General features: G+C 35.3%; 1 protein-coding gene across 4 annotated transcripts in view; it reads right to left on the reverse strand.

The window, feature by feature from the left end:
- AK9 (adenylate kinase 9) overlaps positions 1 to 22,443 on the reverse strand; it is a 142,881-nt gene extending 120,438 nt beyond the window's left edge. For all 4 annotated transcript variants that reach the window (XM_074187329.1, XM_074187327.1, XM_074187328.1 and 1 more), the window contains exons 1-5: positions 22,348 to 22,443; positions 12,117 to 12,238; positions 10,201 to 10,264; positions 8,302 to 8,354; positions 8,086 to 8,182 (exon numbers count right to left, since the gene is read on the reverse strand). In XM_074187329.1, coding sequence (XP_074043430.1) covers positions 8,086 to 8,182; positions 8,302 to 8,354; positions 10,201 to 10,264; positions 12,117 to 12,236 — 334 coding nt within the window. In that variant the 5' untranslated portion in view covers positions 12,237 to 12,238; positions 22,348 to 22,443. The remainder of the gene's footprint in view (positions 1 to 8,085; positions 8,183 to 8,301; positions 8,355 to 10,200; positions 10,265 to 12,116; positions 12,239 to 22,347) is intronic.
- Positions 22,444 to 25,069: the final 2,626 nt, after the last annotated feature.

Raw genomic sequence — 25,069 nt, forward strand, 5'->3', positions numbered from 1 at the left:
CCTAAAAAAATATAAAGACTTGCACAAATGTTCTGGATTTTATATGTGTAAAAATCAATCATGCATATATATACATTGAATGTACTATTAAGTGCATTATAATGCAATATATCCATAGCTTTTCCCCCCCTTCAATTCTTCCTCCAAGAATGTAAATTAGTTATGGTCATTTCTGGCCTTTTCTATTAACACCCACTCTTTCAGAAGTGGCTTTTATTTTATTTATTTATTTTTCAGAGCCAGTTCTGTAACTTTTCAGTGAATTCACAGTCTTCTTTTATCTCTCTTTGATCTGGATTCTGACACCTAACATGTCTCCAGGCCCTACTAAATTTGAAAGACTGCACTGAGCCCCTGGAAAGGGTTTTGAAAGGGTTGGGCAGAGGATGAGCCTACTGGGCAAGCACATGTATTTTGAGAATATCAGTGGAGAAGGTACTGAGATAACACAGGACTCCTCTACTTAGAAAGGCTGCAGACAGAGAAAGAGATGATACCAGTTCCTCTCCTGTCAATTGAAATAGCTGTCTATGCACTACTTTTCATATAAATTAAGTGCTTGATTTTCTTTGGGACTATGATATAGCTCTACAGCCATGTTCAGAGACATAGTTTCAACTATTAAGGTTATCTGAGTGTCTGGGTATCCTAGAATCAGCGTTATTGCATGTATTTCATAGCTGAGTGGCTATAAGACCTCTTGCACTTTTGGCAGTTACTGCAAAGTTTTCTCCTCCTTCCTAATCCACAGTTAAAGTCATTAAGGAATGGCGGGAATGAAAAAAAGCACAGATAGTAAAGCTACAAATTCTATGGAGCTTGGAAGCATTTGATCTGAGGGAATAGTTAAGTAGCAATATCTAGGTTATTAGCACAAACCTTTAGAGAGTTCATCTGAATGCCCTGGGGTAGGGTAGGGTGGGGAAATATAGCATAGCATTTTTCTAACTTGGTATACATTTGATCCTTTCAGAGTTAGGTCAATACAAACTGGACATAAGTGACATTTTTCCTTGAGTGCCATTTAAAAATCATAGCTTTCCCTCTTTTCTTAAAAATGAACCTGGAGAAGGGGGTGGAGCTGAAATGGCAGAATAAGGTGGGAATGTGTCTGAATTGTCCCAAATTCACCTACAACAACTATAAAATAATGCCTCAAAATGATATCTGGAGTAGGAGAATCAATAACAAGATCAGTGAAACAATTTTTAAGTTAAAGAAAACTGAGAAGGTTGAAGGAAAGGTTTGTCTCATTTAGGTAAAAGTGGAGCACAGTTCAGTGTAGGTGGTGCCAGGTGAGGTAACAGCAAGTAATGTCCCATAAAATCAGCAGGAGGCCCCAGTCCTAGTGCAGGTCAGTGGCAAGGTCATAAACTCAGACACAGCAAGTCAGCAGCATAGTAGACTGGAGGTAAGACTTCAAGCCCCTACACCAACAGCTGTAGACTTCTCCCCAACATAGCAGGCAAGAAACCAGGTCCTGTGACCCTGGCATTGCAAGCCCTGAAGCCCAGCAAGTGGGTGAGCTGTCAGTAAAGGAAACTTGGGGTAGTGATCCCTCCACCTCAGGAGCAGAGTTCAACTTTAAAACTCATGAAACAGGCTGGAAAAATGAACAGAAGAAGAAGAAGAAGAAGAAGAAGAAGAAGAAGAAGAAGAAGAAGAAGAAGAAGAAGGAAGAAGATGAAGAAGGAAGAAGATGAAGAAGGAAGAAGATGAAGAAGAAGAAGGAAGAAGGAAGAAGAAGAAGGAAGAAGAAGGAAGAAGAAAGAAGAAGAAGAATAACCTGACTACAGAAAGTTATTATGGTGCCAAGGAAGAACAGCACACAAACTCAGAAGAGGAAAACAATGTCAAAATGCCTACAAGTGAAGCTGAAAGAAAAATGTGAATTGATTCTAGACCTAAAAAGAACTCCTGAAAGAACTCAAAAAGGATTTTTAAAAATCCAATAAGAGAGGTAGAAGAAAAATTATGGAAAAATGAAAGTAATGAAGAGAATTATGAAAAAAGACTCAGTAGTTTGAATAAAGAAAATAGCTCTTTATAAAGTAGAATAGGTCAAATGGAAAAGGAGATTAAAAAACTCAATGATTAAAATAATTCCTTAAAATTAGAGTTGGGCAAGTGGAAGCTAATTACTTCTTGAGATATGAAAAACAATTAAACAAAATCAAAAGAAGAAGAAAATGTGAAATATTTAATGGGGAGAAAACTGACTTAAAAATACACCTAGGAGAGAACATTTAAGAGTTACCTGAAAAACTATGATCAAACAAAGATCCTGGATCTTGTTTTTTTAATTATCAAGGAAAACTTCCCTGATATCCTAGAATCAGAGGGTAAAATAAAAATTGAAAGAATTCATCAATCATTTCCTAAAAGTGATCCTAAAATGAAAAACTCCTAGGAATATTTTAACCACATTCTTGAACTCCTGGGACAAGTAGAAAATACTGCAAGCATCCAGAAAGAAAATAATGGAGTCACAGTCAGGATCCCATAGAATTTAGCAGTTTCTGCAATAAAGTTTCAATGGGCTTGGAATATAATATTCCTATGGGCAAAGGAGCTAGGATTACAACCACAGATTGCCTATTCCTCAAGAGTGTAATTCTTCAGTGGGAAAAAATGGATATTCAATGAAACAGAAGAAAAAAAATCAGAGCTAAACAGAAAATGTGATTTTTTTTTACTTACAAGATCCAAGAGAAATTTAAAAGGGTAAACAGGAAAGAGAAAAGATAAGGGATTCAATAAGGTTAAATTTTATATCTCTCTTCATGAGAAAATTATACTTGTAACTTAAGAACTATAGTACTATTAGGGCAGTTAGAATAAACATAGATAGAGGGTACAGTATAAGTTAACTTTGATGGAATGATAAAAAAATTAAGGGGGGAATAGGGGTTTGCACTGGAAGAAGAGGGAAGGGAGACAAAGAATGGAATAAATTATCTTTTTTTTTTAGCAGGGCTGTTAAAGATTTTATTTATTTTGAGTTTTACAATTTTTCCCCTAATCTTACTTCCCTCCCCTTCCCCCTCATAGAAGGCAATTTGCCAGTCTTTACATTGTTTCAATGGTATACATTGATCCAAATTGAGTGTGATGAGAGAGAAATCATATCCTTAAGGAAGAAACAAAGTATAAGAGATAAGAAGATCAGACAATAAGATATTTTTTTTTCCTAATTAAAGGAAATAGTCCTTGGACTTTTTTCAAACTCCACAGTTCTTTCTCTGGATACAGATAGTATTCTCCATTGCAGACAGCCCCAAATTGTCCCTGATTGTTGCACTGATGAAATGAGCAAGTCCATCAAGATTGAACATCACTCCCATGTTAGGGTGTACAGTGTTTTTCTGGTTTTGCTCATTTCACTCAGCATCAATTCATGCCAATCCCTCCAGGCTTCCCTGAATTCCCATCCCTCCTGGTTTTTAATAGAACAATAGTGTTCCATGACATACATATACCACAGTTTGCTAAGCCATTCCCCAATGGAAGGACATTTACTTGATTTCCAATTCTTTGCCACCACAATCAGGGCTGCTATAAATATTTTTGTACAAGTGATGTTTTTACCCTTTTTCATCATCTCTTCAGGATATAGACACAGTAATGAGTATTGCTGGATCAAAGGGTATGCACATTTTTGTTGCCCTTTGGGCATAGTGAGATAAATTATCTTGCAGAAAGAGTCATGAAAGACTTGTTACAGTGGAGTGAAAGATGGGGGAGTTATTATTTAAACCTTTCTCTCATTGAAGCTGGCTCAGAGAGGAAATACATATACACTCAGTTGTGTATAGAAATCTATCTTACCCAATAGGGAAATAGGAAGGGAGAGGGATAAGAAAAGGGGTAAATCTGATAGAAAGAAAGGCAGAAGTGGTAGTTGCAAACAAAACACTGGAGAGGAGGGTGAAAGGAGAGAGAGAGAGAGAGAGAGAGAGAGAGAGAGAGAGAGAGAGAGAGAGAGAGAGAGAGAACAAACAAGGAAAGAGCAGGATGGAGGGAAGTACATGGTAATCATAACTGTGAATGTGAATGAGTTGAACTCACCCATAAAATAGAAGAAAATAGCAAAAAGGTATAAAAACCAGAAACTTACAATATACTGTTTACAAGAAACATATCTGAAGCAGAAAGACATACAGATTAAAGATAAAGGACTGGAGCAGAATCTATTTATGTTTCAGCAGAAGTTAAAAAAAAGCAGAGGAGTAATAATTATTTCAGACAAAGCAAAAATAGATCTAATTGAAAAAGATAAGGAAGGAAATTACATTTAGCTAAAAGGTACCAAAAACAATGAAGCAATATCAATTCTAAACATATATGTCCCAAGTGGTATTACATCCAGATTCTTAAAGCAGAAGTTAATTGAATTACAGAAAGAAAGAAACAACAAAACTAGCCTAGTGGAAGACCTTAACTATCCCCTCTCAAAAATGAACAAAAATAAAAGAGAGAAGTTAAAGAGGTGAATACAATTTTATGAAAGTTAGATATTTCTAGAGAAAACTGAATGATGATAGAAATAAATATACCTTTTTCTTGGTAGTACATGACAACTACACAAAAATTGAACATACACAGACACAAAACCCTCACAATCAAATGTAGAATGTCAGAAATAATAAATGCATCCTTTTCAGATCATAATACAATAAAATTATATTCAATAAATACCCATATAAAGACAGAATAAAAATTAATTAAAACTAAATAATTTAATCCTAAAAAGTGAGTGGTTCAAAGAAAAAATCATAGAAACAATCAATAATTTCATTAAGGAGTATGACAACATTGAGAACACATATCTGCATTTATGGGATGCAGCCAAAACACTATGTAGGGAAAAAATTATATCTCTAAGAGTTTTCATCAACAAAGCAGAGAAAGAACAGATCAATGAATTGAACATGAAACTTAAAAAAATAATAAAAAGTTCCAAATTCCCAATTAAAACCTTGAACTGAAAATTCTGAAAATCAAAGGAGAGATTAATAAAATTGAAATTTAGAAAAGAATTGAGCTCATAAATAAAACTAGGAGCTGGTTTGATGAAAAAAAATGAGATAGATATACCATTGATTAATTTGATTAAAAAAAACATACCAATATCAAAAATGAAAAGGGTGAATTCACAACCATTGAAGAAGAAATGAAAGTAATCATTAGGAACTATTTTGCCCAGTTAAATGTCAATAAAATTGTTAACCTAATTAAAATGCATGAATATTTACAAAAATATAAATTTCTCAGATTAACAGAAGAGTAAATAGAATACTTCACCATATTTTAGAAAAATAAATTGAACAAGCCATCAATGAAATCCCTAAAAAAATCCCTAGAGCCAGATGAATTCACAAGTTAATTCTACCAAATTTATTTTTTCTACCAAGCTTTTAAGAAACAATTTCAATACTATATAAATTATTTAGAAAAATTGACAAAAGAATTCCTTCTACAAAACAAACATGGTGCTATTATCTAAAATAGGAAGAATGAAAACAGAAAAACCAAACCATAGACTAATTTCCCTAATTAATATGAGTGTAAAAATTTAAATAAAGTACTGGTAAGGAGATTACAGAAATATATCACAAAGATAACTCAGTGTAATTGATAAAAAACAAAGAAATCATATGATTATTTCAATAGATGTAGAAAAAGCTTTTAAAAAATAACTCATTCCTATTAAAACACTAGGAATGAATGGAGTTTTCCTTAAAATGATACACAAGCATTATCTATAAAGGGGATATGCTAGAAGCTTTCCAAGTAAGATAAGGGATGAATCAAGGATGTTAGTTCTTACCACTATTAATCGACATTGTACTAGAAATGTTAGCTACGGTAATAAGAGAAGAAAGAAAACTGAAGGGCCCAGCCCTACCCTCCTGGTTAAGTCTCATCTGATCACAGAATATGATCCTTGTGATAAATTGCTTAATCTCTTTGAAGAACAGGGGGTTAATGGAAAAAATGTGAAGGAAGGTGGCCTAGTTATATTAGATCTCCCACTGTGTTATAAAACAATAATCATCAAAACTCTCTGATCCTGGCTAAGAAATAAAGTGGTGGATAAGTGGAATAGATTAGGTACACAAGATACAGTATTAAATAGCTATAATGATCTGGTATTTGATAAATCCAATGACTCCAAAGTTTGGAGCAAGAGCTCACTATTTGACAAAAACTTCTGGGAAAATTGAGAAACCAGTATGGCAGAAACCAAAGAAAGAACAACATCTTACCAAAATAAAGCCAAAATGGGTACATGATTTGAAATGAAGGTTGAAAGCATAAGTAAATTAGGAGAGAAATAAATAGTTTACCCCTCAGATTTATAAAGAAAGAAAGAATTTATGTCCCAACAAGTCTTAGAGAGAATAACTAGATATAAAATGGATAATGATTACATTAAATTTAAAAGTTTTGCACATACAGAACCAGAGAAACAAAGATTAGAAGAAAAGCAGAAAGCAGAGAAAATTTTTATGGTAAGAGTCTATGATAAAAGCCTCATTTTTCAGATATGTAGAGAATTAAGTCTATAAGAATACAAGCCATTCCCTAATTAATTCATGGTCAAAGGATATGAACAGGCAGTTTTCAATTAAACAAATCAAAGCTATGTATAGTTATATGAAAAAATGCTCTAAATCACTATTAGAGAAATGCAAATTAAAACAATTTTAAGGTTCTACTTCATACCTATCAGATTTCCAAGGATGACAAAAAGTTAAATGATAAATGTTGAAGGAGATATGGGAAAGCTTGAAATGAATGTACTTTTGGAGTTGCGAACTTAGTCCAACCATCCTGGAGAGAAATCTGAAATTATACCCAAAGGGCTATAACATTATGCACTTTGACCCAGAAACACAACTACTATGCCTGTTTCCCCAAAAGATTATTATTTTGTTTTTAGTTTTTGCAAGGCAATGGGGTTAAGTGACTTGCCCAAGGCCACACAGTCGGGTAATTATTAAGTGTCTGAGGCCGAATTTGAACTCAGGTACTCCTGACTCCAGGGCCGGTGCTCTATCCACTGCACCAACTAGCTGCCCCAAGATTATTTATTTTTAAAAGAAAAAGAACCTATTTGAAAAAAATATTTATAGCACTCTGGAATTTGAAGGGATGTCTATAAATTGGGGACTAGTTAAATAAATTGTCACACGTGATTGTAATGGAATACTATTATGGTATAAGAAATAACAAGCTGGTTGATTTCAAAGAAACCTGGAAAGACTTATATGAAGTGAGTAGAACTAAGGGAATATTATACATAGTAACAGCAATATTGTACCATGATCAACATGAATGATTTAGCTATTCTCAGCAATATAACGATGCAAGATAATTCCAAAGGGCTCATGATAACAAATACTATCCACCTTTAAAGAAGAAACCGATGGGGGTGCAGCAAGGTGATGCAGTGGACAGAGCACCGGCCCTGGAGTCAGGAGGATCTGAGTTCAAAATCGGCCTCAGACATTTAATAATTCCTAGCTGTTTGACCTTGGGCAAGTCACTTAACCCCATTGCCTTGCCCCCTAACAAACAACCCCCTCTTCCCCCACCCCCAAAAGAAGAAATTGATGGTGTATGATTACAGATCGAAGCATACTTTATTTTGGGGGGAGTGTGTGTGTGTGTGTGTGTGTGTGTGTGTGTGTGTGTGTGTATTTTTTTTGTGGGGATCTGTCTTCTTTCACAATATGATGAACATGGAAATGTTTTTCATGATTGCATATGTATATAACCTATATCAAATTGCTTGCCATCTCAGGGAGGAAGGAAAGCAGGGAGGGAATTTGGAACTCAAAATTTTAGAAAAAATGTTTTACACGCAATTGGGGAAAATGATAAATTATTATGAAAAGAAAAAAGATTATTACCATCCCGTAGGCAAAATTGTCAAAGGGGCTAAGAACTTTAAACGTGCATCCTTGAAAAAGCTATTCAAGATTATCACATAGGACTACTACAACATTATATCCAAGTGTTTAGACTAAAGATAAAGCAGTACTGATATACTTATGATTTCTATAAAAATAAACATACCAAAGTGAATAACTTCCAGAGAGTGGAGCTTCTCCAACAACATCCTCAAAACTAGTTCATCTGGAATACTTTGTCCTTTAATGAGTATATCAGTCAACTAAAAGCAATTAGAGATATGACATATTACTTTCTAACATATATGAATGGATAAATATTATATATATATATATATTGCTTCTTCATTTGCAAAGAAATTTAATAATTTACATTATTTACCAAAAGTCCAAGTTCAGTTCCAGTAGCAATATTTTCTTCCAAAAGTGATAATGCTAAAAAAATTCAAGTAAGAGAATTAACAAACATTAGAATGTATATATATATATATATATATATATGTATATATATATATATAATAGTCTTTGCATTATTTTGTTAATGGATTCAGTATATTAAATAAGTGGGGGGGCATCTAGGTGGTACAGTGGATAGTGGACTGGACCTTAAGTCAAGAAGACTCATGTTTCTGAGTTCAAATCTGGACTCATATTTAGGAGTTCAAATCTGGACCCACTAGCTTTGTGACCTGGGAAAATTACTTAATCCTGTTTGCCTCAGCTCCCCATCTATAAAATGATCTGGAGAAGGAAATGGAAAAAAAAAATCACTCTAGTATTTTTGCCAAGATAACACAAATGTGATAATCAAGAGGCAGACAACTGAAACAAAAGAATAAAAATAATAATAATATTCTATATGTACTTAAAAGCATATTACTATCAATAAATTCACTCAGGTAATTTTGGAAGAGATACAAATTGGACAAAAGTCCAAAAGGGAGAATTTCCATGGGAGATACAAAATAATTAAGAGGACATATATGAGCTCATAAGAGCAAGGGATAGCTCCAAAAACTTGGAGAACTCAGGGTGAATAAGACCTTTACAGGTGATAGAATCTAGCCACTGTAAAATATTTAGTTAAATCTATTAATATGTTTAGATCTTATATAGTTTCTCTTCCTCCTCTTTTTCAACCTTTACCACAGTGGAGGAATATGCACTGAAGAAAATGGTTTTAATATACCCACTTTTACAGACAGGTTGAGACAGTTTTTTTTTTTTGTTAAGGCAAACAGAGTTAAGTGGCTTGCCCAAGGCCACACAGCTAGGTAATTATTAAGTGTCTGAGACTGGATTTGAACCCAGGTACTTCTGACTCCAAGGCTGGTGCTTTATACACTACGTCACCTAGCTGCCTGGTTGAGACAGTTGATAAAGCCTTTACACAAATCAAATCTTGAAAGCCAATGGCTGGTAAGTGATGATTTCATTTTAAGAGGAAGTCTCCAAAAGGAGAAGGAATGTGACTCTCCCATCTATTTCCAAAAAGTGCAGTGATTATATTCAGTTATGATATCAATTTAGTGAAAATAATGATCACTACCATTAAAAAAAGGTAAGAAATAGAAATCATAAGTTAGAAATATTGGTATTAATTTAGTCAGGGGAGAACATTGATGAGCTATTCCAATGTTGCCTGAGGATAGAAGAAGAGAAAAATGGGACATGTAGAATTTAATTATATAGTGTAGGATTATAATTTAGTTATAAAGAATTCTGCTTGATGATGAGAAATACTACATCTAAAATATTGCAAAGAAAGTTGTAGAATACTTTTTTGTAAAGAAGACATTATTATATGCATATTTCACATCTGTCTGAAATAGTTTTGAATTATAACTTCATAGAGCTGGAGGAGACCTCAAAAGAATACACCTTTCATCTCTTTACTTGAAGGCAAGACCACATGCATCCAAAAGTCTGCATTATAGATATCAATCCATCTATGCAACATTTATTAAGCATCTACCATATATGAAAAGCTATGCTGAAGGTACATATAAAGATACCTATGACATAGTTTTGGCTTTATTTTTTTTTAAAAAAACCTTTATCGAAGATTTCCTTAATTCTTTTGGAGAATAATTGCATGAAAATATCAATGTTCTTCCAATATATTAAGATACAGTTCTTTCAGGAGATATAGGAATTAATGAAATGATCTTTTAAGATATTTTCCAATTCTAAAATTTTAACAAACAAGAAATTAAGCAAAAGAGGAATGCCAAATATATAAATAAGATTCTATTATGATAGCAATGTAGAAAATATTTACCTTCAACAAGAATACATTTCCATGTCTGTGATATTTTTTGGGCTAATGTTGTCTTTCCAACCCCCTTTAAAATACATAAATTAGTTTAAAATTAGCACAACAATCAGGCAACAAATATAAAAGCAAAATGTAAGCCTATGAATATTCTAAACTTTAAAGCTTGTTTTGAAAATTATTGTCAATATTAAAATTATTTTCAACCTTTTTATATATAGCATATGCAATATAAAGGCATATTTTGGGCATCTTCTACAGAAAGCTAAAGGCAGGTTTCTTAGCCTCAAATCCATGGGCATTTTTTAAAAACTATTAGACAGCTGTATTTCAAAATGGTTTCCTTTGCAAACTTTTTTTTTTGGTTTTTGTAAGGCGGTGGGGTTAAGTGACTTGCCCAAGGTCACACAGCTAGTCCTTTGCAATCTTATAGATTTTCTTCTATGCATTTAATTAAAAAACATTCTTCAGACTAGTGATCCCTAGGTTTCACATGATATACTGTTAAAGGGATGATATAGAAAGCATTTTGAATTCCTGATCTATGGTAAATTATTGGATTCATTAATTATATGCTTTTCTTTTCTCCTATGTTCATTAGCATATTTTCTCTTACTGTGTTTTACTTATAAAGAAGCCCTCTCTGGAGGGTGGGAAAGGGAAGTACAATTTCTAACTATCATTCAGTTACACTTCAGGGCTCTTTATTTCCTCAGTGTTGTGTATAGATGACTCTGAGTTCACAAATGCTATGGACAAACTTTGACAGGTTCTAATTGAACTTGAATATAGGACTTGAGGTGTTTGTTTATATTATCTGAAGATCAGTCTAGTTAAACTCAGAAGCTATCACCAGATTGGCTCAAAAGGATGAATTTTTTAGACTTTTGAAGACTCTCAACTAAGTCAAAGAGAGGTTTTGACCTGTATCAGCAGAGGGAGTTTGCATACTAACATAATCTTAGATGGTTTTAAATGACTGTAATCTTTTTTTTTTTTGCAAGGCAAATGGAGTTAAGTGGCTTGCCAAAGGCCCCACAACTAGGTAATTATTACATGTTGGGGGCCGGATTTGAACTCAGGTACTCCTGACTTCAGGGCCGGTTCTCTATCCACTGTACCACCCAGCTGCCCTGTAAACGACTGTAATCTTATTAAATGTCTCTCATCATTCCACACTATTGAAATTTTTTTGGATATTGATTCTGTTAATTAATTAGTTATTCTTTTCACTTTTTTACACAGACCATATATTTGATACAACTTGCAGACATCTATATCCAAGAGATTGATAAAAATATTGAATAGGGATATGTGTGTGTGTGTGTGTGACACACACACACACACACACACACACACACACACACACACAGACAAAGAGACAGAGAGCATGCCTCTCCAGGTAGTTGTAGATATCTCTCTTTTTTATTTTTTAAATTTCTGGTCTTTACATCATTCCCATAGTATTCATTGATCTAAGTTGAATGTGATGAGAGAGAGATCATTAGATATCTCTCTTTAGAGGTGATTGAATAGTAAGTTTTGAATCCACCCAATTATAATATTCATTTGCTCCACAGTTTGCCATATTGTTCACTTGAATATCATGAAAAGTCTGTCAAATTATGTCTTGCTGAAATACAGATATATTAATTTATTTTTCATTAAATGAATCATACTCATTTGTAGACAAAATAAATCTTTCTGAGTATTAAAACAAACACAAAAAGTGGCCCCCTTTAATGGCCAGGGTAATTTCAGACTGACTTCAAAAAAACAAAAGTATAAGCAGACTAATAAAAAAAATCAACCCAGCAAAACCTGTATGTTGCTTTCATGCTTATCTGACAACTTCTACAGATTATAATACTGTAAAATCAACAAAATGTTTATTAGATGAACTTTTAGAAATGATAACTTACTGGTTTCCCAAATATAATGATGCATACAGGTTTGGACAACATAAAGTTTCTTTCAGTTTCATCTTCATCAAATATATCCACAAAAGGGAATTTTTCCTCTGTTCTTTTTAAAGAATCCATTTCTAGGGTAAGAAAGAATAAAGGGCAATTAATGGGGGTAGAGGGATTTGAGGAGATGATGACAGTATACCAAGAAAAAAGAATGAATAAGAGGTTCTCTGAATTATTAGAATCATCATACCCCAGCAGATAATTGAGTAATATCCAATAAGTCACAGGAATATAAATTAAGAGGCAGGACAGAAGGCCTTCTGTTTCTTTAAGGTCAGTCAGTTTTCCATAAGCATTTATTAAGTACCTGCTTAATTGCTGGGGAAACAAAAAAAAGGATCAAAAATAGCCTCTATCTTCAAGGAGCTTACAAACTATTAAGAGAAACAATAAGCAAGCAAGTAAATACAAACAAGTTATATATGGGAAAAATAAAAAAATAATTAAAAGAAAGAAGGCACTACGCATCTATCAATAAATATTTATTAGGCACCTATTATGTGCCAGGTGAAGCAATTAGGTGGTACAAGGAATGGATGAAGTGCCAGGCCTGGCCTCAGACATGTGTTAGTTATGTGACCCTGGGCAAGTTATTTAATCCTGTTTGTCTCAGTTTCTTCAGAAAATGAACTGGAGAAAAAAATAGCAAAGCACTATAGTATCTTTGCTAAGGAAAAAAAACCAAGTAGGGTCTTTAAAGAGTCAGAAATGACTGAAAAGCAACTGTACAAGAATCTCTTGGACAGCGTGAAAGAATAGGAGGTAGTGAAACACAAAGTTGTTGTTCATTCACTCATGACCCTATGGATCCTACTGTCCATGGGGTTTTCTTTGCAAAGACACTATAATTGTTTTTCCCTTCCTTCTCTAGTTGATTAAGGCAAACAGAGGTTAGGTGACTTGTCCAAAGTTACACATCTAGTGTCATTTGAACTAACTCCAGGTCTGGCACCCTATCCCCTGAACCACCTAGTTGCCTCCCCATGTGTGCTAAAAAAAAAGAGGCAAGATATACTACTGACATTCTTCTATTGCTGTGGCAGATAGAGACATGATAAAGTAGAGGACAAAATACACTTTAGAACAAGGGTGGAGATGAATTTTTCCTACTGACTGAATTTTCACATCACATTGTTCAGGAAAATGATAGGATAGAATGGGAAGAAGCTGATTTGCTAATTTAATGGCAATGATCCCTAGGGAAAGCAAGAACTAAGTGTATAGTGATGGAATTATCCTGGTGTTCAGTAATGCTTTTTGAAATAAAAAGGAATCTTTTTTAATTGCCTAGGTATTCAAATTTAGTTTAGTTTAGTTTTCAGGCACTCTGCAAGATGCTGAGGATACAAAAAAGAAATACTTCCTGCCAATAAGGAGTTATGGAGAAGGCAACATGTATACTTAAGCAAATACACAATGCGCACATAGATAATACAAGGTTATTTCTTAGGCCCTGCCATCACAGAAAAGAACAGCAGTGGGAGGATCAGGAATAGCTTCTTGGAGAAGGTAGCATTTAATACGAGCCTTGAGGAGAGCTAAGGACTACAAAAGGTAGAGGGCAAAGGGGTGCAGAGAAGACAGCTTGAAAGAAGATAGATTCCCTGTCTGTGGAACAGCAAAGGCCAATCTGACTAGAAGGCAGAATGTATGAGGGAGGTAATGTGAAATCTGTCTAGATAGAGTGGCAGGGGGTCAGACTATAAAGGGCTTTAGATGCCTAACAGAGGAGTTTATCTTTTATCCTACAGACCTAGAAGTAGAACCACTGAAACTCTGAACTGAGGAGTGACAAAGGGAGTGGTGCTGGTGAATCTGTGACAAATCTCTGAAAACACCTGAGCTATGCCATAGTCTTTTTGATGAGTCTGTGTTGGAAATCAAAGAGCTCAGATACTCATTGATTCAGTAGGACCCTGAAGAGGATACTTGCAAGATTCTCTGATAAGTCTAGCAGCAAAGGAATGCAAAATTCTGAATTGAAAAGACAAGTGAGCATCTTGACTAGAGTCATAGGCTACAGACCACCAATCAGGTAGATATAAGACGTGTAGGATAGATATAGACCACTGGGTAGTGCAGTGAATAGAGTGCTAGGCCAGGAATCAGGAAGACCCAAGTTCACATGTGAGTTCAGGACAAATCATTTAATCTGTCTGTCTCCATTTTTCTCAACTGTAAAACAGAGATCATTAATAGTACCTACTTCTCAGGGTGGTTGTGAGGATGAAAAGAATCAATATAAAACCCTTAGAATTGAGCCTACCACATATTATGTGTAATATAAACATAGACTATTATGAATACTATCATTTTTATTGTTTCTCACTTGTGTCTAACTCTTTGTAACCTCTTTTGGGTTTTTTTTTTTAGGTTTTTGCAAGGCAAATGGGGTTAAGTGGCTTGCCCAAGGCCACACAGCTAGGTAATTATTAAGTGTCTGAGACCGGATTTGAGCCCAGGTACTCCTGACTCCAAGGTCGGTGCTTTATCCACTACGCCACCTAGCTGCCCCTCTTTTGGGGTTTTGACAAAAATACTGGAGTGCTTTCTTTCTCTAGTTCATTTTGCAGAAAAGGAAATGGAAACAAACAGGATTAAATGCCCAAGGTCACAAAGATGGTGTCTGAAAACAGATCTAAACTCAGGAAGATTAATAAATCATGAGCAATGGCAATTAACATGAACTTGAATGACTCTTACAGCTTCATTCCTTTATATCCTCAAAGTTTCCTCACTGATTCCTGATACCCAATTTGGAATCTTACATAGATGTCTGTGATGGCAGTTTCTTCAACTGTCAAATGAGGTCCATTAATATATAGTATCTACATCCTGGAAAACAAGCTATACCATTTATGGTATAGCTTACATGTACTAAAATTATAATAAGAGGACTGTGGGGAGGACTATCCTCACTCCTATCACTCACAGGACTGATAGTAACTCAATGATTTGACTTCAAATACAAAATGCAATAGAATTTAAGCTCTTTTAGGACATGGATTGTATCATTTTGTCTGTATTTTCAGTTCCTAACAAAATGCTTGACACAAAGTATTTTTTAAAAAATATTATTGATTGGTGTCAAAATAATTAACTTTGAATTAATATTCATTCTGATCGCTCAAATATTTTGAGAGAAACAGAAACATCAAAACCTTGTCATTTTTCTCTTATTATCCTAGGAAAGATTAAGAATATAAAATCCTTCTGAAGAAAATCAAAATGAATTATTCCAGTATGACCTTAAATTACAACATACAAAAAATTCCAACATCCTGGAAACCTTAGAAAATGTGCAGATCAAACATTAAAATTCTTTAACATTTATTGGCACTGGGGTTTGGGTGCTCATGGGACAGAGAAGTCAGGAAAAGCCAGGATTGGTAATGAGGTCAGAACAGTTAAGAGCTACATATAGGCTAGAGATAACAGTCAGGGAGAAAATTAAAAAAGCCAAACACTGCCTAGTCCCTCTGAGTTTGGAAGGCATAAATGAGATCAGAGTCTGCAGGATCAGGTAAAATTGAAGGACAGAGAAGTCTTTGGTGGAATCAAGGAGAAAATTAGGAAGAAGCATGATCAGTGGATAAATCTCCAGACTTTTTAACCTATAATTCTATGCTCATCCTTTAATCTTATGTGAATACTGCACATATTAATTATCATTCTTGCAGGTTGTGTATTTATGTACTGATATCTGTTGTACTGCTCTGTGACCTGTGGTTTATTTTATTACTAAGTTAAATTGCATCCTGGGTCTATCTAAGTTTAGGAACATTGGAGAGAAATAATGGGCTTAGATTTCTCCCTAACAGATTTCTGAAATTGGGTATGTCTAATATTCAAAACCCCCTTGATAATGCTGTGGATATTTTGGGTAGGAAGTATGGAGATGGGAATGAGGGAAACAAGCAAGATACTATTTATGCTATATAAATTGTCTGAATCAGCATGAATTCCAACATCATCAGAAGAGATTAAAGTTAGAGAGCACACTTGGACTTTGGTTACTAGATCTCTTGAGGGTGGGGTGGTAGCAAGAAAACTAAAGATTCTTGTAGAGAGAAGATTGTCTTGAAGACAGGGCAGGATCCTTCCTAAGCTGATGATGATGATAAACAGTTTATCAAATTTCTACAGCACATTTAAGGAACTCATCATATCAAAATTTTAATTTATTTGTTTTTCTAACAACATGCAAAATAATTTTCAACAATCATTTTTTGGCAAGGTTTCGAGTTTTGCATTTTTCTCCCTTCCTTCCCCCTCCCCCTGACAAAAAAGCAATCTGATATATCAATATATAAAATTGAGAAGCTTGGTGGTATATCTATATACCTCTGGGGATCCAGCTGAATCCTGGATATGATGCATCATTGAAATACTACAGCAGTGAGAGGAAATTTATATGGAAAGCTTCAGTGAACCTACAGTTGATCTTATTTGTGACTTGAAGCCACTATTCTGAAATTGTAGTGATGAAAATGCCTATAAAGACAATTTTGGCAATACATAGAAAACGTATAAACAACTTCCCTTTTTTTTTTAGGTTTTTTTTTTTGTAGGCAAATGGGGTTAAGTGGCTTGCCCAAGGCCACACAGCTAGGTAATTATTAAGTGTCTGAGACCGGATTTGAACCCAGGTACTCCTGACTCCAGGGCTGGTGCTTTATTCACTATGCCACTTAGGTGCCCCACAACTTCTTAATACTTGCCAAGCAGAGGGAGGGAAGTTGTCAGAATTCTTGCTGCATGTGGAAGGAATACTAGTCAAAGGAGCCTTCAAGAAGAGTTGGACAGGCTCATATTCTCCCAAGCAAGGAAACAGGTTGTTGGGTGAAGGCTATTATCACAAAGGTTCACCTACTTAAGGATGTAAATTGAGGTTCTGTAAATGTGTTTGATTAACTGGCATCAACTATGACTTTAGCTTCCCAGATTTTCATGGTATTATTTCAAAGAAAAACATGCAAAGAAAGGGATATAGCCCCTCATTTACTCATCCTTTCTATCCCAACTATATTGAAATTTCTCTGCTTAGATTTTTTTTAAGCCCATAAATTTCCATGGTAACTTAATCCTCCCGTCATATGCCATTAGGCTACTAGGGAATGACCTTGTTTTAGTAGGATCAGACTCACAACCATTTTAAACCTGAGATACAGAATCATCACAGAGTACTACTTCAGTGTAAATATGCAACAGAGAGAAATAACACCTCAAAGAACCCAAAGACCAAAATTGTTTTAACCAAGTTCCTATTCTTTTTCTTAGTCTCACATTTAATCTCTTTACAACTGCATCATTGACAGTTCTCAAAGTTCTCAAAATATGCTAGTATTGTTAATATTTCTTTCTCCCCTTAAATACCCTGCTGGCAGGACAAAAATGTCAGGGCAGTTACATAGTGCCTATCCCCAGCTGTTCTTCCATGTTTGTCACACCATCTAAGGCATTTATTACTTCCAGATGTACTACCAAAACCCCATAGTTTGCCAGAAAATTTGAGTATAGTTCAACCCTTTTGAAGGAACGCCACCCTTCTGAATCAGGGTAGAGGAATTGGTCAAAGAGGAATGTTTAAATTCAAATTCTGGAAGGAAACAGAAGAAGAAAGGATTAGTGCAAACTTTGAGGGAGGAGGAAGATCCAAGAGTCAAAAGAAAAATTCTTTATTTTTTATTTATTTATTTTAGTTTTTGCAAGGCAATGGGGTTAAGTGGCTTGCCCAAGGCCACACAGCTAGGTAATTTTTAAGTGTCTGAGGTCAAATTTGAACTCAGGTACTCCTGATTCCAGGGCCAGTGCTCTGTCCATTGCGCCACCTAGCTACGCCAAAAGAAAATTCTTAAGGGCATAGAAAGAAGTTTTTAAAAAATTACTGTCTTGGAATCACCTCATGATTTCCAGATGAACTATGACTTTTATAGTAGAAAACTTCCCTAAATCTTTCATATTCCCAAATAGTGCATGTCTGCTGCCCTTTTAATCACTGCTGTAAATATCTTTTATGTCATGCAGAAACAACTATTCAAACTTGGTCAGATTAAGAGGAAACAAATTATCCCATGAAATGGCAAAGAACAATGGGTCTTGTTGCTTGGTCCTAGATTTAGGTCATCACTTATAATGATGAGACATCCGTGACTGATCAAGACTGGTGATAATATCAGTTTCATGTTTACAAATAGGCAGAGTAGTCTAGCTGAATCAATTATTGGAAGCTTATAGATTATTCAGCTAATGGAAACTAAATGTGAACAACACATCACAGGATTTCAGAAGGAACCTCAGAGGTCAGGTAATTTAACTCCTTACCTGCAAGGGATCTCTCTTAAGGCTCTTAAAATATATAAGAGCAATAGAAGAGAAACCTTTAATTCTGCTGTTATGGGAAATCAAGAGAGTCTTTGGAGGTGTCTCAAGAGTTTTGAGATTTCTGGTTCAAAGGTAGTCAGAGAATTTCACATAAAGAACCATCTCTCAAAAGTCAAAAGGAGTCAAAAGTTCTTTTTTTGATACTTAGAAAATAAGTGGAGTCAATAGGTGGATCAATTAATTGATTAGGGAAGGGGAGAGTAATGTATTTAAGAAATTATGGATGTCAGCCAGGTACCTGTTGGCTCGGGAATTTTCCATTAGTGAAGTTTTCTAAAGCTGGAGTTCAGCAGAAAAGGTGTAAGATCTGTCCAAGGCTTTTTTTTATGTGGAGTCCCATAGATAAAGTGATGGTTCTTTCCCATTCTGAGATTGGCTTACACTGATGCATGAGTGTGAAATCCTCCCCTAAGGCCCAGATGGTATTTATCTATAATAAGGAGACAGTTTCTCATGGGTGAACCTTTTCTATAATCTATTCTTCACAAGGTCAGATTTAACAGATTACTTTGGAAGGGCACAGAATTTTAGCTATCTATTATCTGCTACACAAAGTCCAAGTTAAGCAACTATATTATTGCAGTTAATCCAATCACTGCTGCTGCCACAACACTTGTTTCATGTCATTTCTTGAATCATCCATTTGGGGTTCTTCCAACCTCTAAACTCATTATGGCATATCAAGCATCCTTAGAGCATATCTTTACTAGAGAATTCCATAATTGCAAGAAGCTGTAATCTTGACAAAAGCTTCCTTAAACAAGTCCTAAATTTATATAATTTAGCTTTATAGTAATACCTGAATGGGATAAAGCCTGATATTTCTTCAGGAGAATATTATAGATTAGAATAAGCTAAGCTATGGAATATGTCTCTTCTGCCACTCCTCCCCTGACAAACAACTCCTGCTATGTTGGTGGATATTACCATGACTGAAATGTAAAGAGCAAACGACCTTGCTTCTTATCTACTGAGTCCAGATGTCCATACATTCCTCAGGACTGGAGGAGAAACATGTCTCTGTTTGAATCATATGCTTTTCTTTAAATCATCCTACATGCTTAGATTGTGAAGACTACATTCTTAACTAATGAGGATGGGTCGTGGCTGGGGGTGGGGGTTGTGTTAGGAATCACATATATTGCTCCTGTTTCTTATGTCTCGTGAACTCAATCTCCATATACATGGTTGAGTTGAAACCTGCTTCTCAAGAATCAAATAAAGACTTTTCTCTTCATACTTTGAGGAATATCTGAAATTTATTTAAAGAGGGTTACATACCACACATACCCGCAGAAGGATGTGTTGCATCACAGAACTGGTCATAGAAAATAATTACTATAATTCTAGTACCTTCCATTTTGTTATATAGGTAATGCAGTGAAATTGTACTGATAAATCCAACTGTACTTCACAATGTTACACTTCTGGAAAATTTTAATATTTGTTTATTTTCTACTTTGTGTATTTTGTCCAGCCAGATTCAGGAAAGCCAGTCATAGTTCTTATTATGGTAATGATACAAAGTTTACAATATATATTTACATGGGAAAGTAGGGAGCTTCGTAATTCAGTGTATGTAATCATGCAAGACTAGTTCCACAAAAACAACACACCCCCAATTCTCACTGCCAGTGACTTTAGTGCAATGGTGCTATAAATGAAGATAATTTTTAAACTCACATTTGGTCTAAAAAATCCTTAAAAAATTATCATTATAGAGGTCTGAGACCATAATAGGATGGAGTGGGGGAGGCAAATAGCCAGGATATATTAACAGACCTGACATACACAAGTTGTTAACTTGACCTGAAGTAGAAAACCTTGACAAGAGCTGGCAACAGAATGAAAAAAAAATGGTGTGTGTGTGTGTGTGTGTGTGTGTGTGTGTGTGTGTGTGTGTGTGTGTGTGTGTAACTGGCTTCAGGAAAAGACTCTGAAGATATTTCAGGGATGGGAAGAGGGGTTAAAACTTTCTTCCTTGAAAACCACAACCTACATTTAAACATCTAGCCAATGATAACTTTTGCAGAGTTTGATTGGACTTTCTCAAAATTATTTTTTAAAATGATTTTATTTATAGTTGGGGAAGGCATACAGCATCACCCTAGATGAATATATCCATGGAATACTGAACCCTAGTGTAGAAAAGGAGAAATAGCTGATTAGAGGTGGAGCCTGAGAGTTCAGGAGCCCAATCCCTCTACTCCATTTTTCAAGAAACTGAAAGACTGGGGTAACCAAAGACATAATTTTGTTTCAGAAACAACTACATAGAGAAAATAATTTGATGCTTATTTGTTATGAATAAGATAACTAGTAATGAGGAGCTTACATAAATAAACTGCTAGTATTTCAATTCAACTAAAAACATTTTAAGCTTGTTTATTATAAATAAGTCACTAAGCTAAACGCTGAATATAAAAACACAAAAATGAAACAATTTATGTCCTTAAGGAGCTTATAATCTACTTCATATATTTCTGTGATATTTAATAGTCTAGGTGAATAGGAGAATGCAAGGTCCAGATGATATTAGATAAGAAAATTTGACTTTGGAATGAAACTTGGTTATAATGTGTTGGGGTTTTTTTAGGTTTTTGCAAGGCAAATGGGGTTAAGTGACTTGCCCAAGGCCACACAGCTAGGTGATTATTAAGTGTCTGAGACAGGATTTGAACCCAGGTACTCCTGACTCCAGGGCTGGTGCTTTATCCACTGTGCCACCTAGCCGCCCCTTATGTGTTGTTGCTATTATTATTTCTTTGTCTGAGAAATTTGAAGTGGTATGTACCTTTGTTAATCTCTATTTTATGATATGATACAGTGGAAAATTACTGACTTTGGAGCAGTCAAAAGACTCTGGTTCAAATCCCACCTTAAATAGCCTTCTGTCTGTGTGACATTACAAGTCATTTCACATACCTGGGACTAAGTTTTTCATCTGTAAAATAAGAGGCTTAAACTGGAGGATGGCCTCTGAAGTCCTTGCAACTCTAGATCTAGCTATTGAGTTATATGAAGACATATGTAGAAATATGTAGAAAAATTACTAAATGCTAAATTTATAGAAAATTACAGAACCAATTTTTAAAAAGCAGAGAAAGGCAGAATATCTTAGATTTTCAGTACCATGGAGTGGCTGGCAAATGGATTTTTTAAAAAACGCTGCATCAACTGAAGCCTTGAAATGCAGCCTGGTGTGAGAGAAGGAAGTAATGTTAGTGTGTCAGAAAGAACACAGGATTGGGGGACAGAAGTCTAGAGTTCAAAGTTTAATTTGCTTTGTGATACTGGACATTTTAATCGTTTTACAAAATGTACAACTGATTGGATGATTTGCTCCAAAAGTTTGTTGAATGGAATTGAATTTTAAAATTCCTGTAATGTAGTGAAATATGACTTCATCCACAAAACAGGGAAGCTCAGAGAGTCCTGAAGGGTGCTCTAGACCCTCCTGCAAGGGGAAGATGAAACAGGTTGTTGGAATCATCCTATTTTTGGAACTAAAAGGACTCTTAAAAGACATCTAGGCCAACGGCCCCCCATTATACAGATAAGGAAACTGAGGCCCAGAGATGAAGAATGAGCTGTGCATAGTCACAGGTTGTAAATAAGCAATAGAGCTTGCATTCTAACCCTGCTTCTGGCTGCAAGATCAGAGCTCTGTTTATCACACAATAGTCCTGTGCAGCTTCACGAAGGAGGTGCGTGTGGAAGAAAATGGGAAAAGGTTAAGGCGACAGAGGTTGGGGGTGGGAAGGGGCTAGGCTCTTCTAGGAAAAATGCTACTTACGATTTCCCTGAAGCTTCGCCGGCTTCCGTTGTCCAGGTCCGTTGCCCCTCCCGCAGCAGCCACCTGCAAGCTATGTTTTAAGTCGTTGCCTAAGAAACCAGCTGGAGGGCTCTGCACGCCCTAGGGAAAAGTTGTGGCTCGCGCGCAGCCTCGAGCCCGGGACGGGGCGGGGCCCAGACTCAGCTGTTTTGTCTCTGTTGTCTGGAAATTGGGGATTTGGGGACTTAGTCTGGGAAAGGATTGCACTTTTGGTGATTGCAGAATGCACAGGAGTCCAAACACACACACACACACACACACACACACACACACACACACACACACACACACACACACACACACACAGTTCTTATCCTGACCTGGATAGGTTTTATACTTTAAAAAATGAGATATTTGTAAAGAGCTTTGCAAACTTTAAAGTGCTTCATAAATGCTACTTGTTACTGCTGTAGAAGTAAATGTTACACGCTGTGTTCCAAGGAAGAAGAAAAGTTAAAACTGTATCTCATTTTCTTTTGAATCTTCCAGTTATCTGTACAGTGTATATAACTTAACCTTTTAAAACTTTTTGTTTTATTTTTATTTCCAATTAAACTACAATGTTTAAAGCACCAATTGTGATTTTTTTTTTTTTTAGGTTTTTGCAAGGCAATGGGGCTAAGTGACTTAAGAAGGTTACACAGCTAGGTAATTATTATCTGATTTAGGATTTGAGCTTAGGTCCTCCTGAATCCAGGGCTGATTCTCTATCCACTGCACCACCTAGCTGCCCCCACTAATTGTGATTTTAAAACTCAAGACTCCATTGGGAATCTATTCATCTGTTGTCTCTTTATGCCTGATTACTGATCAGCACTTGGTTTACCCAATGAATAAAATTCAAAGACTTGGATCTTCTGATATCATTTCACCTTTCTAGTCTTATCTCACACTAGTTCCTACTGGTCACTTTGTCTCCAATCAGGCTATTTGCTATTTTCCCTTGGAAATGTGCATTTTCCATCTCCATGCTTTTGTTTATGCTGTACCTTAAATCTACAAAGTCCTCCTTAGCTCCATCTCCCTCCAGTATCCAAATGTTTTAAATTTTATTCATTTTATGTAAGAAACAAAAATTTATAAGAGCTATTTTCCAATATGGACAACTAGGTGACCAAGTAGATGGAATACTGGACCTAGAAAAGGAAGATTCAAATTCAAATTCAGATGCTTTCTAGATGCATGACCCTGGGCAAGTCAATTAGCCCTTTTGGCCTCATTTTCTACATCTGGAAAATGAACTGGAGAAGGAATTGGCAAACAACTCCAGAATCATTGCCAAGGAGATCCCAAATGGGTTCAAAGAGAGTCAGACACAACAGTAATTTTCCAATAGATAGCCAAAGCATATGTTTAATTTTCAAAGGAAGAAATCCAAGATATCAGCAACCATATTTTAAAAAAATTCTCTAAATCACTAATAGAGACATAGAAAGCAATCTGGCAGAAACTAGGCAACATTTTACATTATATCAACTCTGAAAATAAATGGCCAAAAAGTCACACAGGTCATGCAACCACTGTTAATTCTAAAAATATCAAAAAATAGGTTATCAAACCCAATTAACTCTTAAAAATATCAAAAAACTCACACAGGTTATCTCAACCACAGTTACTCTAAGAAAATAAAAACAAAATAAAACAAAAAGCTAACAATGGTCATATAAACAAAAAGCTTTCTTCTTTCATTAGAGGAGGCAATCTAGACATATATGTTAGGGTCTCTTTTAGGAGGAGATCTGCTTTAGTGTAGGCAAATCTCAATACTATATCAATGGCTATGCAGTGAGATGTAGCCAGGTCAGTGAAAGTAAAGAACAGTAATGAGACAAGTTAGATTAATAGCAGGGCTTCCTGACTAGAAGTTGCTTTCTGTAGATATTTGTCCAAACTCAGAGATCAGCTGATCCTGATGTGAAACAATTCTGGGATTTTGCTGAGGTCAACCAAAGGGTAAACTCAACAGATTGTTATCATATGCTAAACTTAGGACACAGGTTCCTTGATGGGTCTTAGCTCTGGAAAACCGGTTGTCTCCTAATAGTAAAAAGAGAGGAGTAATAGAAATGGGTGGTCTTGGTGTGAGGATTCTGACAACTACATACCAACATAACCTAAAATGTGTACATGTTTTAGACTTAAAGGGTTATACAATAAGCAAATTAATGGTGTATGAAAGAAATTACCTGTCAGTTCTGTGGATAGGGGAAGAACTCCTGACTAAGAGGTAGAAAGGGTTACAGGAGGTAATTTTAATTACATAAAATTTAAAAACTTCTGCTCAAATAAAATCCAGCTAAAATGAGAATTGCAAGAAAATGGTGAAAAAATCTTTGCAGCAAGTTTCTCTGAAAAAGATTATATTTCTAAAATTTATAGGGATTTGAGCCATGTTAATATTAAGAACTATTCTCAAATTGATAAATGGTCAAAACACATGAATAATTTTCAGAAGAAGATATCAAAGCCATCAATACTTATATGAAAAATGCTTTAAATACGCTTAATTAGAGAAATGCAAATTAAAACAACTCTGAGGTATCTTTCCATACCTATCAGATTGGCTAAGATGACAGAATAGGACAATGACATATATTGGAGAGGATGAGAAAAACAGACTCAAGAATGCATTGTTGGTGAAGTTGTGATCTAGTCCAATCATTCTGGAAAGTAATTTGGAACC

Source organism: Macrotis lagotis, chromosome 5, assembly GCF_037893015.1.
Source record: "Macrotis lagotis isolate mMagLag1 chromosome 5, bilby.v1.9.chrom.fasta, whole genome shotgun sequence".
Lineage (NCBI taxonomy): Eukaryota > Metazoa > Chordata > Mammalia > Peramelemorphia > Peramelidae > Macrotis > Macrotis lagotis.